This window comes from Leptodactylus fuscus, chromosome 5, assembly GCF_031893055.1.
Source record: "Leptodactylus fuscus isolate aLepFus1 chromosome 5, aLepFus1.hap2, whole genome shotgun sequence".
In the NCBI taxonomy this organism is placed as follows: Eukaryota; Metazoa; Chordata; class Amphibia; order Anura; family Leptodactylidae; genus Leptodactylus; species Leptodactylus fuscus.
This window is the reverse complement of record NC_134269.1, coordinates 18,083,954-18,104,701: the sequence shown is the minus strand read 5'-3', so window position 1 is coordinate 18,104,701 and position 20,748 is coordinate 18,083,954. Positions and strand designations below refer to the sequence as shown.

The following is a 20,748-nucleotide window of genomic DNA, read 5'->3' as shown; positions in this document are numbered from 1 at the left end:
ATATGTGAGTAATGATATAGGTACAGTATAGTATAGATACAGAACAATATAATGTACAGTGTCAGTAATAGTACAGGTACAGTATAGTATAGATACAGGATGATATAATGTAAGGTGCGAGGAATAATACAGGTACAGTATAGAATAGATATAGGACAGATCTAATGTAAGGTGTGTGTAATATTATAGGTACAATATAGTATAGCTATAGGACAGATCTAATGTAAGGTGTGTGTAATATTATAGGTACAGTATAGTATAGCTATAGGACAGATATAATGTAAGGTGTGTGTAATATTATAGGTACAGTATAGTATAGACACAGAACAATATAATGTATGCTGTGAGTATTAATACAGATACAGTATAGTATAAATATAGGACAGATATAATGTAAGGTGTTAGTAATAGTATAGGTATAGCACAGTGTAGATGCAGAACAATATAATGTATGGTGTGAGTAATAGTACAGGTACAGTATACAATAGATACAGGATAATATAATGTAATATGTATAGGTACAATAAAATATAGATAAAGGACAGCTAAATTATATTATAGGTACGGTATAGTGTAGATACAGAACGATCTAATGTAATGTGTAATAGTATAGGTACGGTATAGTGTAGCTACAGGACAGACATAATGTATGGTGTGAGTAATAGTATAGGTACAGTATAGTATAGATATAGGACAGCTATAATATAAGGTGTGAGTATAGTATAGGTACAGTATAGTATATAGGACAGCTATAATATAAAGTGTGAGTATAGTATAGGTACAGTATAGTATAGATAACGTACAGCTATAATATAAGGTGTGAGTATAGTATAGGTACAGTATAGTATAGATATAGGACAGCTATAATATAAAGTGTGAGTATAGTATAGGTACAGTATAGTATAGATATAGGACAGCTATAATATAAAGTGTGAGTATAGTATAGGTACAGTATAGTATAGATAAAGTACAGCTATAATATAAAGTGTGAGTATAGTATAGGTACAGTATAGTATAGATATAGGACAGCTATAATATAAGGCGTGAGTATAGTATAGGTACAGTATAGTATATAGGACAGCTATAATATAAAGTGTGAGTATAGTATAGGTACAGTATAGTATAGATATAGGACAGCTATAATATAAGGTGTGAGTATAGTATAGGTACAGTATAGTATAGATAAAGTACAGCTATAATATAAAGTGTGAGTATAGTATAGGTACAGTATAGTATATAGGACAGCTATAATATAAAGTGTGAGTATAGTATAGGTACAGTATAGTATAGATAAAGTACAGCTATAATATAAAGTTTGAGTATAGTATAGGTACAGTATAGTATATAGGACAGCTATAATATAAAGTGTGAGTATAGTATAGGTACAGTATAGTATAGATATAGGACAGCTATAATATAAAGTGTGAGTATAGTATAGGTACAGTATAGTATATAGGACAGCTATAATATAAAGTGTGAGTATAGTATAGGTACAGTATAGTATAGATAAAGTACAGCTATAATATAAAGTGTGAGTATAGTATAGGTACAGTATAGTATATAGGACAGCTATAATATAAGGTGTGAGTATAGTATAGGTACAGTATAGTATAGATAAAGTACAGCTATAATATAAAGTGTGAGTATAGTATAGGTACAGTATAGTATATAGGACAGCTATAATATAAAGTGTGAGTATAGTATAGGTACAGTATAGTATAGATATAGGACAGCTATAATATAAGGTGTGAGTATAGTATAGGTACAGTATAGTATATAGGACAGCTATAATATAAAGTGTGAGTATAGTATAGGTACAGTATAGTATAGATATAGGACAGCTATAATATAAAGTGTGAGTATAGTATAGGTACAGTATAGTATATAGGACAGCTATAATATAAAGTGCGAGTATAGTATAGGTACAGTATAGTATATATGACAACTATAATATAAAGTGTGAGTATAGTATAGGTACAGTATAGTATATAGGACAGCTATAATATAAAGTGTGAGTATAGTATAGGTACAGTATAGTATAGATAAAGTACAGCTATAATATAAAGTGTGAGTATAGTATAGGTACAGTATAGTATATAGGACAGCTATAATATAAAGTGTGAGTATAGTATAGGTACAGTATAGTATAGATATAGGACAGCTATAATATAAAGTGTGAGTATAGTATAGGTACAGTATAGTATAGATAAAGTACAGCTATAATATAAAGTGTGAGTATAGTATAGGTACAGTATAGTATAGATATAGGACAGCTATAATATAAGGTGTGAGTATAGTATAGGTACAGTATAGTATATAGGACAGCTATAATATAAAGTGTGAGTATAGTATAGGTACAGTATAGTATAGATATAGGACAGCTATAATATAAGGTGTGAGTATAGTATAGGTACAGTATAGTATATAGGACAGCTATAATATAAAGTGTGAGTATAGTATAGGTACAGTATAGTATAGATATAGGACAGCTATAATATAAAGTGTGAGTATAGTATAGGTACAGTATAGTATATAGGACAGCTATAATATAAAGTGTGAGTATAGTATAGGTACAGTATAGTATAGATAAAGTACAGCTATAATATAAAGTGTGAGTATAGTATAGGTACAGTATAGTATATAGGACAGCTATAATATAAAGTGTGAGTATAGTATAGGTACAGTATAGTATATAGGACAGCTATAATATAAAGTGTGAGTATAGTATAGGTACAGTATAGTATATAGGACAGCTATAATATAAAGTGTGAGTATAGTATAGGTACAGTATAGTATAGATAAAGTACAGCTATAATATAAAGTGTGAGTATAGTATAGGTACAGTATAGTATAGATATAGGACAGCTATAATATAAAGTGTGAGTATAGTATAGGTACAGTATAGTATAGATAAAGTACAGCTATAATATAAAGTGTGAGTATAGTATAGGTACAGTATAGTATAGATATAGGACAGCTATAATATAAGGTGTGAGTATAGTATAGGTACAGTATAGTATAGATATAGGACAGCTATAATATAAGGTGTGAGTATAGTATAGGTACAGTATAGTATATAGGACAGCTATAATATAAAGTGTGAGTATAGTATAGGTACAGTATAGTATAGATAAAGTACAGCTATAATATAAAGTGTGAGTATAGTATAGGTACAGTATAGTATATAGGACAGCTATAATATAAAGTGTGAGTATAGTATAGGGAGGGAGGGAAAATAGAGGAAGTCAGAAGCAGACATTGCTGCAGCCTGGCTGATACACTGAGATAGGAGAACCCCTTTAAGTTACTTTATTGAGATATTAAGGGCTAACCAACACAAAGTACCAGATAATTGTGAAGTGGAAGGAAAATGATACCTGGTTTTCATAATTTTACTCAAATAAAAATCTGAAAAGTGTGATGTGCAAAAGTCTTCAGCCCCCTATAGCAATAGCAATTCCATCTGCAAGTCTTTGGTCTATGTCTCTACCAGCTTTGCCTGTCTTCTTCTTTGCACAATAGCTCAGGCTCATCCAGACTGGATGGAGACGTCTGTGAACAACAATTTTCATGTCTTGCCACAGATGCTCAATGGGATTTATGTCTGGACTTTGGGCCATTCTAACATATGAATATTCTTTAATCTAAACCATCCCACTGTAGCTCTGGCTGTAGGTTTAGGGTCATTGTCTTGCAGGAAGGTGAATCTCCTTCCCAGTCTCAAGTCTTTTGCAGCCTCCAACAGGTTTTCTTCCAGGATTGTCCTGTATTTAGCTCCATCCATCTTCCCATCTGACCAGCTTCACTGTTCTTGCTGAAGAAAAGTCTCCCCCCAGCATGATACTGCCCCCTATGTGTCACAGTGGGGATGGGGTGTTCAGGGGGATGAGCAGGGTTACTTTTCCACCACACATAGCTCTTTGCATTTAGGCCAGAAAGTTCACCTTTGCTTTTATCTGACCAGAGCATCTTTTTCCACATGTTTGTTGTGTCCCCTATATGGCTTGTAGAAAACTGCAAACCACACTTCTTATGTCTTTCTTCCAACAATGATTTTCTTCTTGCCACTCTTCCATAAAGGCCAGATTTGTGAAGTGCACAACTTATATTTGTCCTGTGGACACCTGAGCTGTGGATTTCTGTAGCCCCTCCAGAGTGACCATGGGCCTCTTGGCTGCTCCTCTCACCAGTGATCTCCTTGCTCTGTCAGTTTAGGTGGACGGCCATGTCTTTGTAGGTTGTAGAATACTTTTTCCATTTTTGAATGATGGATTGAACATTGCTCCTTGGGATGCTCAAAGCTTGGGATATGTTTTTATAAGCTAACCCTGCTTTAAAATTCTCCAGAACTTTATCTCTGACCTGTCTGGTGAGTTCCTTAGTCTTCATGATGCTGTTTGTTCACTAGTGTTCTCTAACAAACCACTGAGGCCTTCACAGAACAGGTGGATTTATACTGAGACTACATTACACACAACTGGACTCTATTAACTCATTAAGTGACTACTGAAGGCAATTGTTTGCACTGGATATTATTTAGGGGTATCAGAGTACAGGGGGCTGAAGACTTTTGCACATCACACTGTTCAGATTTTTATTTTCCTTCCACATCACAAGTATCGGCTACTTTGTGTTGTTATCACTTAAAATCTCAATAAAATACATTCAAGTTTGTGGTTTTAAGATGACAAAATATGAAAAAGTTCAAGTGGTATGAATACATTTTTTAAGCCACTATACGCTCACAGACAGTATGGGTATACATCTATCCCTGCAGAAGTGATCAGAGACCTTGTCTGTGACTACTAAGGGTAAGTTCACACAGGGTTCTTTGGATGAGAACCTGAGGCGGAGGCCGCCTCAGGTTCCAGTCCAAAAATGGCTCCGCGACTGAATGCTGATGCATCGCACCAGCATCCAGCCGCGTACTCCGCTCCGGATTAGGCCCAATGAATGGACCTAGTCCAGAGGAGGGAGTGTCTTCAGGCCTAATCGCGAGGCGAAACGGCCTGAAGAATGAGCATGTCGCTTCTTTTTACGGTTTGTTCCGGCTCCTGGAAAAAACACCTAACTGGCTCCCATTGAGGCGAACACGGCCTCAAAATCTTGACCAAAAAACCCCGTATGAACTTACCCTTTTAGTAGACTTACAGACCTGGCTAGGATTTTGTTCAGGCCTGTTGTAGACACTTGGAGATATAAAGTGAGTCTTGGAAAGGTGACAGTAATAGTACACGTAAAGAAGTGGTAAATGTACAATGTTAGATTGAAGTGATAGTACAATAGTATAGTATGTAGTGCAATGTGATATGCAGTGGAGATAGAGGGCGTCACAGATCACTGACACTAACTAAAATACGCAGCTGAGAAACAGAACTACAAAAGAAAATATACTGTATATATACTGAAAAACAATAAGGACATTATGAAAAATGGCTCAAAGGAAAAATCTGATGTCTCCTTCACCCATCAGCCACGGATTTGTCCGCTGTAGTAAAACATGAGTTTTTCCTATCACAACCCCTACCCCATGTGTACTAGACTCATATTCCATAAGCACAGATTTCATTAATTCATGGTTGGAAATCATTTCTTTTTACATCTTGTTGCAGGAGGATATTTGTCAAGCAGGAAGGGACAAGGGTTAGGTCAGCCTGCATCATCCTTCCAATGCATTGTGCACTTACCATAGTGAGTGTGGAGAGACAAGAGAGGAAGATACACAGAATAAAAGAGTAAGGAAAGAAAGAGTGATAGATTCATCTGTATGTGATATGCAACTAGGAAACTACAGCCCTCATCACAACTAACACACAGGCTGATCATTCATTGACCACAACAACCTGTCTTCCATATTCCAATTTATAGCTTATATCATGGTGGCGTGCACCTGGAAACCATTTTTAATCTGAAATGTTATTTGGATTTCTAGACCACAACTCTGTAAACCTGTAGACCATGTTTCTATATTCTGATAAACCTGTATACCATTCCAGCAAGTCGCCTACATGAGTACAGAATATAGTGTCACATTGTTATAGACCTACTATATACAGCTACCGCTCAACTGAAGACCAACAGAGCATTGGCCACTTCACTAGTTAACCTGTGTCACCAAAAACTGAACTGCCATCACAGCACATAACTAAGAGACCTACCGAGTGTTCATGAAGACTATTCCTAAACTAGGGTTGAGCGATCGGGATCAGAAAAGATTGGATTCCGATCTCGATCTTTTTTGGCGGGATCTAGGTCTCACGTTAGTTACCACAATGCTTGGCTACTGGACAATCATTGTGGTAAAAGCATTGTGGGAAAAGCAAACAATGTTGTTAGCTTTTCCCACAATGATTGGCCAGTAGCCAAGCATTGTGGGAACTAACGTGAGACCTAGATCCCGCCAAAAAAGATCGAGATCGGAATCCGATCTTTTCTGATCCCAATTGCTCAACCCTGTTCCTAACATCTCTAACACTGAGTAGTGTTACCATCTATTAGAAGAGCTTAGACCACTGGAGAACTAAAGACCATACCCCATGGGACTCCATCGGCCTACCAAGTATTCTCTATAATCCATTCTGCACAGTACTTTGAGACCCGTGGACTATTCTGACATCGAAATTCCACTAAAAAGTCAATCATTCTGCAATTTACATGGTAGTCTACAGACCATAATGTGAGCTACGTTCTGCCATATTATAAGATATCTACAAGTCCATTGGATTCTAGCAATAACATAAATCTGCCATAGAGGTCTGAGCAGTATCCGGCCATATCGGAGAGCTCCAGTCCTTTCTCTAACATATAAAGAGGGTTATGGAAGATTCTTCTATACGACCATTGTTTTACCTTCCTACTGTACCCCTAAGTCTTTATAGACCAACAGACCATTCTGCTATATATACACCTATGTATTTACACAGCATCTTATCCTGTACCCAGAAGCCAGACCATTCTGCTATATATACACCTATGTATTTACACAGCATCTTATCCTGTACCCAGAAGCCAGACCATTCTGCCACTGCCATGTCTGCAGATCGCTCTCTCACATGACAGAAGGCCAAAGACTAGATACGATTATGCAATACTGTAACATAATATATCTGTATAGCAAGAATAGCAACACATAATAACAATCATATCATGTAGCCATGAAACTATTCCTAAATCCTTGTCCATGAATTGTAGATGTGCAGATCACCATGTCTCCTAACTAGAGAACAAACCAGTGAAGAATGACAGACTATATCGGGGTCTGTCGGGGGTCCTTTCTACTTAAAAAAAAGTTGCACTTGCTGAACTTTTTTGTTGGGAGATTTTCAATGGACGCTGTGACAGAGACCCTGTCACAGATGTGAACCCAGCCTTACCTGACACGGCTGTACTGGTACCGTAGCTCAGTCCTATTTACTGATATGTAGGCTTGAGCAATCGGGATCGGAAAAGATCGGATCCTGATCGGCGATTGTGTAAATTTCACAATCGCGATCGGCTAGAAAATGATCGGAAATCGTATTTTGAAATTTCAAGATCGGCTCAACCCCAATGTATATATAATATATAAGTAGGGTTGAGCGATCGGGATTGGAAAAGACCGGATCCTGATTGGCGATCGAGCAAATTTCACGATCAGAATCGGCTGGAAAATCGGATTTTAAAATCGATCCTGAAATCTCAAGACCGGCTCAACCCTACTGATATGTAATACCAGGGACAGCCAAAAATATGGAGCTGAGCCTGGTAAGCAAAGAAAGAAACAGAAAGCTCATGGCCAATCTGATAGGAATAACTTATCCTAAGGACAGACCAGCAATGTATAGTTGGGGGGCTTCTGGCCTGTGGGTCATGCAGTTCTTCTCTCCTAAATATATGGAAAGAAAGTGGGCACACATGTTCCCGTTGATTGAAAATGGTGGAAGTAAGAAGAAGAGCCATTTAATTCAATTATGGCTCCCACTATCCAATATGTTTGCAATGTGAGAAAGCAGACCTAATGGCTGAGCACTGTGTTCTCTACAGACATCAGGAGGCCGAGGCCAATACTTTCTTGTTATTTCAATGGTGTGAACTTTACCTGTTGTTCACAAGCAGACCTCCTAAGAGAGAGGGGATTACTAGCAGCTAAACTCCTCTCCCATCGTGAGAATAGAGCTTGTCATTGTCACTCAACATACAGAACATGTCAAAGACATACGCACACAGTGACGGCACATCTCCACGTCAAAATACCAGAAATATAACATCAAAAAACAAAGAGACTTCCAGTGACAAGAGGCTCCTGGCAGTAAGGATCTCTTATTGGGGACCTCTTAACCCTTCTGCTGGTCAGCGCACAAAGATGCGGAGCAGTAGTGTTAAGCGACCTCTGTCTGGCAAGTTACAATATGGGACCCAAGAACGGACTAGGAAAGAGGGTAAGAGTCATGGTAGTGGGAAGTGGAAGGGATCTACCTTATAAGCAACTCGAGCAGGGCATTTCTTCCCCAGACCCAAGGGAGGCGAGATTAGTCTGAGCATCTCATACAAGTCTGTGTATTTCATGCGACCCCTGGGAACAGAGAGAAAGGAGCCACAGAGCCATGGAGAGGAGGAAGATGAATTTATCGGAGGTAAAAAAAAGGAAATGGACCATGGAAGGGAATGAAAACATCGTACGGTGGGGAAAGAGAAGACCATGGTAGGGACGTGGGACAGTAAGAATGGCGAGCAGGTAAGTGGACGCGTGAGATAAATAAGAAGTGAAATAACAAACACAGGGGGACAAAAGGGAAATCATTAAGGAGGAAGACGAGTCATCCAAATATACATTACCAAGGAGTGGAATAAAGGAATTATACAGGTATTAATTGTGAGCATGTAAAGATGGATGATGGTGAGAGAATAGAGAAGGAAAGTGACAAGAGGAGAAGATTGAATACAGAATAGGAAGAAAGAGGAAGAAAAAATGAAAGGAAGATAAATATGAGAGAGTATATCCCAGGACATAGCGAGGAAAGGGGGTAAGGATCTGAAGAAACATGGAGAGAAAAGGTGCGAAAAGAAATTAGATCAACTTATCACTACCTGAGGAGACGACGCAGAGGAAGTCACCCACAACCGCACCTGGAACCTTACATTCATATCAACCCAAAACACCTACATGAGACCATCGAGCAGTGCGCAGAAAGGCTCAGAGCTCAGGATTGGTATGGATTACCATTGGCAGGTGGAGAATTCTCATTTTACAACCTCTCTCCAGTACAGGTGTGTTAGGAAAAAATTAGGCCTTGTCCTGCCGGTATGAATTAGGAAGGAAATTTGGGAAGCGGGGAGGGAGATGTTTTCAGTGGCGGTGGTAAAAGGGGGGTGTGTGGGAGCGAGGTATATGGAATATGAAAGGAGATCCAGAATGGTTAATGGAGCCCCCCTGAAACCCCTCCGCACCCTCCCCCTTCATCAAGCATTATTTTTTTTTCTTCTTTAAAGCAGGCTCCCCCACCCAGATAAAAAAATAAAAATAAACAAAATATTCGTGCCCAGACCCCCACCGGAAAAACCCAGCAAGCCCATGCTTCTTCTATAAGACTATATACCCTTTAGCTGCTACGGGATGAACCTTTGACCAACCCCCTCCCTCCAGCAGCCAAAGAGATAAGATGCAGACGGTGTACACAGCTGAGTACAGCTCTGTCGTAGAATATATATATCTTATATATATATTAAAATTAGGTAGGTGAAAGCAACGCGCATTCCGCTTAGAGTCTTGCAGGGGAGAACGGGCTAAGTTTTGAAGGATGGGAGAAAGGAATATTATCCAGGGGTGAGAGAAGGAAGGATGGGTATATGGGGTAAGGATTGTGGAAGTTTCGTTCTGTGTTTCAATTTCGGTTTTAGTTTTGTTTTTGTTGTTTTTTTTGTAATGGTTTTCCAAACCTTGCAGGCCACCCTGTGGGGGCATTTCTTCCCCAAACCCAGCGGTGGGGATATAACCCGTAACAAACTGTACATGTCCTTATAATGAATGCGCCCGCTGAAATAAGAACAGAAGGGGAGTTAGTTGAGAGGATGTGCAGCTTTCATGGGTGACCCTCCCTGTTATCATACTCTCTTGTGCTGTGTCCTGCATGATACAGAGAATGTGCAAACATAATACTAATCCGCACTCATATATACATACAGACACATCAAAGGGGGGGTTATAAAAGCGCCAGTGACAATGTCGGGGGACATGAGTGCAGGCCACTTTTATAAATCCCCCCTACAACATGGTGGCTGAAGTCTCAAACTTGGACCTGGCTAGGTGGATTTACATTTTCTCATTGATCTTTGTGGATATTTTAAGGATATCTCAATATAGACATAGACATCAAAGCCATCATAGAGGACAACACTTGTAATTGTACGAGCCTCCAACTAGGACATTACCTTAGCTATTAACGAATGTGAATGAGACGTAACGTTATGTCTATACGGGTGACATTTATGTGACAACATGGCCATAGGATGGTTGGATCATGCAATGTTGGGTTATCCCTGATGGATGTTCCTGGAGTTCATCTGTCACTGGAGTTACTTGACCAGGTTTATTCTGTGATGCCTTGGCATGTGTTGTTACTAACCCCCAGCAGTTCACACGGGGCAAGAGGGGGCAAATTTTGGTGCAGAATCCAAGTCATAATCCGCCCCCCTCACAATGGAGGTCTATGTAGACCACTAGCTTCCTTTTTTCCATCAGCAGCATGTTCCCGCTCACGGAAAAAAAGAAACAAGCTGCCATTTCTTCAGGCGGACTCTGTGGCTGATTCAGCCCCGGCGTCCGCCTCGCGACAGCACCCTCCGGACTAGGCCCATTCGAGCGGCGCATTTTGGTCCAATTCTGATGCGGCTTCCCGCATCATTATCAGGATCAAATTGTGCGGGGCTTATCCCCGTGTGAACTAGTGCTTAGGATCCATTCGCATGGAGTTTTCTGGCGAGGAAAAAATCCACTTCAGGAATTAGGAAATGGTTTTTTGCTCCAGCACAGTGTAAGGACCTTGAAAACATGTTTTTTGCAAATTCCACGGCCAAATCTACGAGGTGGATTTTCCGCCTCCCACTGACTGCGTTAGTTTTTGCAGACGGAATCCGCCTGAAGGAAGCTTTTTTTCCCGCTAGTGGAACCCATAGAATTCTATGGGGAGATGCTTTTTCCACGTGGATTCAGCGCAAAAATCCTCGCCAAACGTCTCCGTGTGAATGGACCCTTAGTGTCTATTCACACTCCCGATTTCCTTGGCTGTATCTGTTTTTTTCAGGGTTCTGACTGTTGGTGTTATTTTCACCCCCCTTTAAGGTGAAGGGGTCAATGAAAAAACAGATCCATTAAACACACAGCTCAGTCTCAATTTGGTCTTGTGAATAGAGATTTAGAGGTGGGTTTTTTAGGTTGACCTGTCTCACTGTGGGGTACGCGGCATGTCCGCCCATTATACGGACAAGTCATTGATCTGACTTGGAACTGAGCAATGCCCCAGTAGATTACAGTTAGTCTTTGGGGGTTCAGCAGAGGGTCATCCTGTGATCAGTTAATTCTTAGAGAAGTATTTTAACAAAAATGGATTGTCCATCGTGAACACCCCTCCAATAGGTCTTACTATACACCCCCTCCCATCGGTCTTACGATACACCCCCTCCAATAGGTCTTACTATACACCCCCTCCAATAGGTCTTCCTATACACACCCCTCCAATAGGTCTTCCTATACACCCCCTCCCATAGGTCTTCTTATACACCCCCTCCCATAGGTCTTCTTATACACCCCCTCCCATAGGTCTTCCTATACACCCCCTCCAATTGGTCTTTCTATATACCCCCTCCAATAGGTCTTCCTATACACCCCCTCCAATAGGTCTTCCTATACACCCCCTCCAATAGGTCCTCCTATACACCCCCTCCCATAGGTCTCTCCCTATACCCAAATTACTCTCTTCAATTTTCAGGCTTTTTTCTGGCCACAGTGGATTTTTTACAGTGAAACATGGCTTGTCTGTATGTCATGATTCCTACGATTCAGACACTACGAGGCTCCCGGCAGGTCGTCTTTAAGTCCCTGACAGTCAGTTTGAGAATTCACCCACAACATCCAAACATACAAAGTAGTACATACGGCTGGAGTAACGTGTATAGAGTAACAGTGGGCACAGACATTATACCGTTCAGAAAAATCTACACTTGAATGGAATTAAAAAAAACACAAAACTATAAAATATGGATAAAATACAAGAAAGCGTGAGAGAAAAAGACATAGAAAACAGTACAGGCATATAAAGGGTTACTGGCATGGACGTAGGAGAGGCGTTCTTGTGATCTGTATGGTCATCTGTCTTCTTTCCATCGGTGATGTGTCCTGATGACGTGCTGGTGCTTGCCGTCAGCTCACCCGAAAACTTATTCTCTTGTCCAACCAGGAGTTCAGACATTAGGATAGAGTTCATTTAATTTCTTCTGTGATCTCCAAAATGAAGGTAACAACTTCTAGCACCAATCACAAGTCTATGTGAAGGTCCAGTGGATTACTTCCTGTTGTTTTGTACATCCTGAGCTCCCTGGTTCATGAATTGGAATGGCTAACTTTACTTTACCCTCGTACTCCTAACTGACTGGACAGATAGGACAGCAACATAGCGGATGTTTGCGGAACAATTTGTATATAGACAAGGACACACATTCAGTGGGGCGGCCCAGCTCTTGCGGCTACCATTGGCGGACCCAGTGATAGTCGGTCTCCTCCTCTTTACTATTAGCCAAGAACCCAAGCAGGACTCTCTGCAAATAAGGGGGTAATGATGGGTCCAGGCTATATCTGTATCTGTTGTGCACAGCAATGACTACAGATAATCAAATATACACTCATTGGCAAAAGAATAATGTACTCAGATCTACCAAGAAGTAATTCTAGGAATAAATAATTATTTGCTGCTAAACTTGGCATGCAGATATGTCTCAGATAGATCGTGTGGTCTGACTAGACATTGGGACTTGCCACAAGAGGGCAACCCTATAGAACGCATCTCTGAGACTACTTTTTGGTAGTGTACCTCTTGGTGACTGCTAGAAATACCTTTATGACACACTTAAAGACATTTTGCCCAGCTGACAGGTTTGTATTAGAGGACTGAGAGAAGCAAAATGGTAATTCTGATGAATTGCCTGCTGTCTAGGCCGTTGTGTTAGGACATGTACATACAGTGAACGGGCTCTGGATGGCCCAGACAGACCACGAGCAGCTCTCACAGTTTCCTTGTCCACCATCCAGACACAGGAGGCACCTTCATTACACCCCCCCGGTCTCTGCCCAGGTCATTTTCAGGCACTTAGCAAAATTAAATTTGGTATTATGGTGGACCATCACATGTCCGGCCCTTGGCAGTCAGCCACCATCTCCTTTGTATACATTGGTTTCATGAATGAGAATCCTAGACTGTGGCAGACAAATCCAGTCAATTCTCCTTGGAATGCAATGACAGTCATTTGGAATATGGAGGCCTCACGGTGAGCGCTTCAATCCTGCCTTTTGCTGTAGAGTAACACACTGCCCCCTGCTGGTGTTATGATCTGGGGAGCCATTACATATGGCAGTAGTTCTAATAGTGATACAAGGTGAACTAACAGCTAAGTGATATGTACAGGACATCCTGCGGCCTAATGTGTTGTCTCTCATGGCAGGGCAGACAACTGGCATTATTCAGCAGGATAATGCTCACACCCCCCACACACAGGATTCCCAGGAATGTCTTGGCCAGATTATAACTCTTTCTTGGCCTGCCTGGTCTGCTCTTTATTTCCAGTTGAGCTGTGACGCCAATTTAAGCAACCTATAAGTGTCCAGGAGCTACAGGCCCAGCTGCCACATCTATGGGCAAATGTACTGCTATATACCATACAGATCCTATATATACCTCCATGTCCTGCTGTATCTCATCTTGTATCCAGACTAGAGGAGCCCAATTGTACAGTTTTCCCCAATAAATTCTCCTTGCTCTCTATATACTGTAATCACTTACATATATCACCATTCCAGTACAATAACTCCTCCATTGTTTCTTTTGTCTATGAGTGTAATATTCAGTTGTAATAAGTCCTAGTATCAGAAATCATAACTGCTGACTACCGATCCTTAGGACAGGTGATATCAATATTGATATATATATTGATATCTGATTGGTGGAGTCGACTTTTGTCACCCCCACTTCACTGTTCACTATCACTGTTTGTTGGAGTTGCATTGCTTCAAACCTATACAATTGTGTATACTCTAGTGGCTGGAAAGATCACAAAGACATTGGACTTGGGAACACTGCCATGTTTCAAGGCTTACAATGTAGCTACCTGTAGGTGGCACTAGTGAGACAAGTTTCTTCCTGCTGTTGAAGAGTTCATTTGCATACTTTTTCCCAAGGATCATTGCCAATAAGACACATTACACCAAGGAAGACCAGACACCTCAAGGGGACGATGTATGAAAGCTGCTGAAAACTCTGAAGTTTTTCCAACATATTGGAATTTTGTTCCACCTTTTCCTCTTGGAGCAGTTCCATTGCCTAGATAGCCTACAGTTTTCCTCAATTGCCGTTACTGTATCATCTTATTTCTATCATCTACATTTCCCGTTGCCTTATTGTTCATGCAGAACCCTTCATTGGTTCAGTCAGTGTTTCCAACAACCCCATCTGTACTTCCATTGGAGGGATTGGGGCTCATGTTGTGTTACCAATCCCTATAGAAATTCCAGTTGTATTCTTCTATCCGTTTCCTTTATCCTCTCCTGGCTTAGTGTCATCCGACAAGCTGGACCTTCTCTACTTCTCCATTGAATCTTATGCCGTCTTGATGGTTCCTGTTGGTGGATCTTGGATAATACTTGAGTCTTCATATGATCCAATTACTTCTTTCTTTTGCTATTCTCCATTATTTCAGGATTTACAAACTTGATGGTTTTTATCTATGATTTTAGTAATCCATTTCCCCTCCCTCCCAAATCTTATATTAACTTGGTTAGATCAAGTAACTCACCAGGCAGCCGGGTCATATTCTGCCCAGATTCTCACGTATTCATCCAGATGATGCGGACCCAGAATGGAGGAATCGCGGGTGAGATACTCAAAGTTATCCATGATGACAGCGACAAACAGGTTTAACATCTGCAGAGGGAGAAGAACTGTGACAACATGTGTTGTACGTGTCTACCAAATCATCAATAGATACCGCGACAAAAACTGTGCACATCCACCCAAAGTGAACCCCTTCCCTCAATAGTTACAATGGGAATCTTCCATAAACTGCAATACAGTTGTGTGGGGACAAGGACAAGCCATCTAGTGTTTAGGGGGGGGAGGGGCTAATAAAGAATATTTAAAAATTTGAAAAACCTAAAAATTCTAATCTCAAATAAAAATAACCCCCCCACCAAACATAAACACATTAAGCATCTCTATGTCCTAATAATGCCTGAACTATAGCGGGGATTGGGGGGGAATAAAAATGGCCGCACCGTCATATTTTTGCCGTTTTGCCTTCCAAAAAATGTAAATAAAAAGCAATTAAAAATACATCTGGCCCTTAGGAAGACCCGTACATGGAAGTATAAAATGTCATTAATTATTAAAGTTAATTATTTTTTGACTTCCATAGATTTGGATCACAATGTACATTTTCTTTTTCCCTATCAGTATGTCTTTGTAGAATGGGAGGAAAGCCACACAAACACGGGGAGAACATACAAACTCCTCGCAGATGTTGTTCCTGGCGGGATTCAAGCCAGGACTCCAGCGCTGCAAGGTTGTGCTGTCCCTAAAGATTTGGATTTTTGTTAAAGGGATCCTATCATTAAAATGCTATTTTTTCTGACTAACACGTAGGAATAGCCTTAACAAAGTCTATTCTTCTCCTACCTATTGATGTCTTCTCCGCACCACCGTTCAGTAGAAATCCCAGTCTTTGTCGGTATGCAAATGAGTTCTCTCACAGCACTGGGGGTGTCCCCAATGCTGTGAGAGAACTCCCCGGCGCCGCCTCTATCTTCGTCTGGAACGGCCTCTCTGCGCATCTTCTTCCAGAACTGGGGTCAAACGTCTATGCATGTGCAGTCTACTGTCGGGCAGAGCTGACTGCACATGCCCTTGGCCATTTTTTTGTGGTCGCTTATGCTCTATACTCCGTTGAACTACAGGAGCGTACTGCGCATGCTCGCGTAAGTGGTCACAAAAAAATGGCCACGGGCATGTGCAGTCAGCTCTGCCTGAGGCCTGATAGTAGAGCTGACTGCACATGCTTAGAAGTTTGACCCCTAGCACTGGAAGAAGATACGGAGAGAGGCCATTCCTGAAGAAGATGGAGGCAGCACTGGAGAGTTCTCTCGCAGCATTGGGGACTCCCCCAGTGCTGTTTGAGTGCTGGGGCCCGCCCCCAGTGCTGCGAGAGAACTCATTTGCATACAGACAAAAGCCAGGATTTCTACAGAACGGCGGCGCGGAGAAGACATCTAAAGGTAGGAGAAGAATAGACTTTCTTAAGGATATTCCTACGTGTTAGTCAGAAAAAATAGCATTTTAATGATAGGATCCCTGTAATAACAAAGGCCTGGGCTAGGGTTGATATCACTGTAATCCTAGTGACCTGGAGAATGCGAGTAACATGTTATTGTAGATGCAATGTGAATGCTGTAACAACAGCAGAAATCCAGTATTTTTCTGACTTTTTTTTTTCAGCTACCAGTACATTGGGATGAATATTAAAGGATAACATTATGAAGGACAATCTGTCCGGTAATAAAATAGGCCCTCATACAGGTCTGGGGATGGAAAATAAAATAGTTCTGGCTTTTGAAGGCAGGGAGTAAAACATTAAAAACCATGGCGGAGACAGGAAGGGGCTTCACTATTATTACCCATATCCTTTAATACTCTGCTGAACTTTTACAGAACCTATAAAGTCGCCATAAGGAACACTATATGGAAAGCTACAGCCAACAATACACTGCTATGTGGAGTGCACATCCATACACAGACTGACCGCTAGTCATATTCCATAAGGTCATATGTCTGAGGCCTTACTTTGTACAGATTTACAATAGATTGTGAAAACTGTGATATGATATTTAGGTCTCCACACCAAAATGTCACAATAATATTCACGTGAACCTGTATTACTTACCAGGAATGAACAAAGGAAGATGAAAGACACGAAGTAGAAATATGCAAACTCGCTCCCGCAGTCCTTCTCCTTTATTCCGGACTGACTGTCACAGGGCCGACCGCTCAGACAAGACAACATGATCTCATGCCATGCTTCACCGGTGGCGCTCCTGCAGGAAGGAAGGCACATGGCGGTCAGTACTGTGAGGTAAGTCGTCCAGGCGTCATCCAGCTTCTTCATTGTGTAAGGAAGAGTACAGCAGACTGAACACACGACACCTATTTCCCAAAGGATTCTTACCGAAAAAGAAGCATAAGGGCTTGGAAAAATGTGCGGAAGTTATTATGTTCTGTTATAGCCGTGTCATCATCATCTTCATCCAGAGCAATGTTACCAAAGACCTGTAAGGGGATGGGAAGTGTGGCAGATAGATGGAAAGGATCAGATATTACTGGATATGAATTGAGGCAAGCCTTCTAGAGCATACAATGTGCGGGGGGGACTTATCCGCACGTCTATGCTAGTCGCTGACATGCATATGTGGCTGATTTATTAAGAAGCATGATAAATCAGATATGCTTTGCCTTCTATCTGGCCCTTTATTAAGACTGGCGGATAAAAGGACTGTCCTAATAAATATGCCCCAATATGCTCAATGCACTGTTTGTCCATTAAAAATACATGTACTGTATTTGCCAGAAAACTGCCCTGGGCTAGTTCACACGGGGTTCCACATGCACACATTCTGTCACGGCTTTCTGCCTCGGATTAGGCCCAAATGAATGAGCCTAGTCCAGATGGTGGTGTCACGAGGTGGACGCCGGGGCTGAATCAGTTGCGGAATCCGCCTGAAAAAATGACCGGCTCCCATGGACTTCAATGGGAGGCGGCAGGATTTTGACGCAGATTCCATGTCAAAATCCTGACCATTTTGCCCCGTGTGTAAAGGTGCGGGCATACTGTCCTTTATAATCAGCACCAGCCAACTGCTCTTCATAGACTGTAAGCAGTCTGCCCCCAATGATTGGCGCTAACAGACTGACCCTCATAGAGCTAGTTCACGCGGGGCAAAATGGCATGGATTTTGACACGGAATCTGCATAGCGGCTTTGGATGCGGTTTTTGACAAGGTCCATACACTATGCTGGAGGAAAAAAAACAAAACAAAAAATGCTCCAAAAACACCTCATGTCAAAAAAACGCTTCAAATTTTTTTTTTTTCCTAATTCCTGAAGTGGATTTTTTCCTAACCAAATTCCTCGATACCTAACTACATGTGAACTAGCTTATACACTATGCCAGCAGAGTGACCCCTATGAGCAGCACCAGCAGACAGAATTTGCTCCATATCTGTATTATTACACTAGTATTCATGACAGCAGGTTACATACATGAAGACACCATAACAGGGAGCACACACACAAACACACACACCACATGGATTCTAGCACAGACCTGCATGCCGATGATGGCATAAATAAAGAACAGCATGGCGATCAGGAGGCAAACGTACGGAAGTGCCTGAGGAAGGAAGAAAGGATGAAGGTAAGAAATAGTCACATAACAAAAGGGAATATTAGGAAAACTCATGTCAGAGAGATAGGACTTGTATTAATTTTCTATCTTATGTTTTATACAGTACTTAAAGGGGTTGACTCATGTCTGTATGCCCATCATGGAGATGGGGAGAGCGTCCTCTGCTGGAGAACCTCTCTATAAGCACGAAAGGAGAAGTATCTCCTCATGTGTTGGACTTAAAGGAGTTGTTGAAGTTATCCATATTGATAGGATACGTGATAACTTCATGGCCATGAGGGTCTGACCACTGAGACCACCACTGAGCCCCAGAACAGTGGTATAGTCTCCCCTTCCTGATGTTGTGGCAGGCTGAGCATGCACCTTCATTACTTAAGGGAAAATCGGAGATGTTTACCTCAGCTGCATGTGGCTGTGTCTCTACCTTTGTTTTATCCCACAGGAAATACCTCATTAAAGTGATTCTATCATTAAAATCACATTTTTTCTCGATCACATGTAGGAATAGCCTTAAGAAAGGCCATTCTTCTACCTTTAGATGTGTTCTCCGCGCCGCCGTTCGTTAGAAATCCCGTTTTTCGTTTGTATGCAAATGAGTTCTCTCGCAGCACTGGGGGCGTCACCAATGCTGCAAGAGAACTTTCTAGCGCTGCATCTTCTTCAGGAATGTCCTACCTGCACGTCTTCTTCCGGAGCTGGGTTCAATATTCTACGCATGTGCAGTCGGCTCTGCCAGCGGGATTCAGGCAGAGCCAACTGCACATGTGCGCGGGGGGTAAGTGGCCACAAGAAAATGGCCACTTACACCTGGCGGGCTTGCGCAGTCGGCTCTGCTTGAGGCCCGACATGCGTAGAAGTTTGAACAAAGCACTGGAAGAAGATGTGCAGAGAGGCCATTCCTGAAGAAGATGGGGGCGGCGCTGGAGAGTTCTCTCACAGCATCGGAGACGCCCCCAGTGCTGCGAGGGAACTCATTTGCATACTGACGAAAACTGGGATTTCTACTGAACGGCGGCGCGGAGAACACATCTATAGGTAGGAGAAGAATAGCCTTTCTTAAGGCTATTCCTACGTATGATCAAGAAAAAAATGTGATTTTAATGATAGGATCCCTTTAACCCCTTCCCGACATGCGCCGTAATAGTACGGCGCATGTCGGGTCTGTAACTATGGCGACCGCCCGGGAGCCGGCTCTAATGCCTCCGATCAGTCCCGGAGGCGCCATTTTCCCGGCGGCGCATGGGCGCCGCCATTTTGGCCGGGATCGCCGGCTCCTGGAGCATGCTCCAGGGCTGACGTCCCGTTGCCATGACAGCCGGGAGCCTTGTACAGGCTCCCAGGCTTGTCTGCAAATCCTCTCTTTTGCAGGCTTGTCTATGCAGCCTGCAAAAGAAAGGATGCTTTTTTTGCAATGCATTAGCATTGTAATGCATTGCATTAGTGATCAGACCCCCTGGGGTTCAACACCCCTAGGGGGTCTAATAAATGCAAAAAAAAAAAAAAAAAAAAAAAAAAGTTAAAAAAAATATAAAAAAATATAAAAAGAATTAAAAGTTCAAATCACCCCCCTTTCCCTAGAACACATATAAAAGTAGTTAAAAACTGTGAAACACATACATGTTAGGTATCCCTGCGTCCGAAATCGCCCGCTCTACAAATCTATAAAAATATTTTTCCTGTTCGGTAAACGCCGTAGCGGGAAAAATAGTCGAAAGTGCCAAACCACGGTTTTTTCACTGTTTTGATTCTGATAAAAATTTGAATAAAAAGTGATCAAAGCAATAACATTTCCCGAAAATGGTAGAACTAAAAAGTACACCCGGCCCCGCAAAAAAAGACGCCCTATGCATCCCCGTACACCTATGTATAAAAAAGTTACAGCCGTCGGAATATGGCGAGTTTTAGAAAAAAAAAATTTTAACACAGTTTTGGAATTTTTTTTAGGGGTCAAAATGTAAATAAAACCATATACATTTAGTATCCCTGGAACCGTACCGAAACACAGAATACAGGGGACAGGTCATTTTGGCTGCACAGTGAATGCCGTAAAACCAA

General features: G+C 41.5%; 1 protein-coding gene across 1 annotated transcript in view; it reads right to left on the bottom strand.

The window, feature by feature from the left end:
- The window catches only part of CACNA1A (calcium voltage-gated channel subunit alpha1 A), a 232,868-nt gene that overhangs the window by 43,207 nt on the left and 168,913 nt on the right, over positions 1–20,748 (bottom strand). The window contains exons 33-37 of the mRNA XM_075272510.1: positions 18,613–18,678; positions 17,458–17,558; positions 17,176–17,326; positions 15,037–15,164; positions 9,916–10,012 (exon numbers count right to left, since the gene is read on the bottom strand). Coding sequence (XP_075128611.1) covers positions 9,916–10,012; positions 15,037–15,164; positions 17,176–17,326; positions 17,458–17,558; positions 18,613–18,678 — 543 coding nt within the window. The remainder of the gene's footprint in view (positions 1–9,915; positions 10,013–15,036; positions 15,165–17,175; positions 17,327–17,457; positions 17,559–18,612; positions 18,679–20,748) is intronic.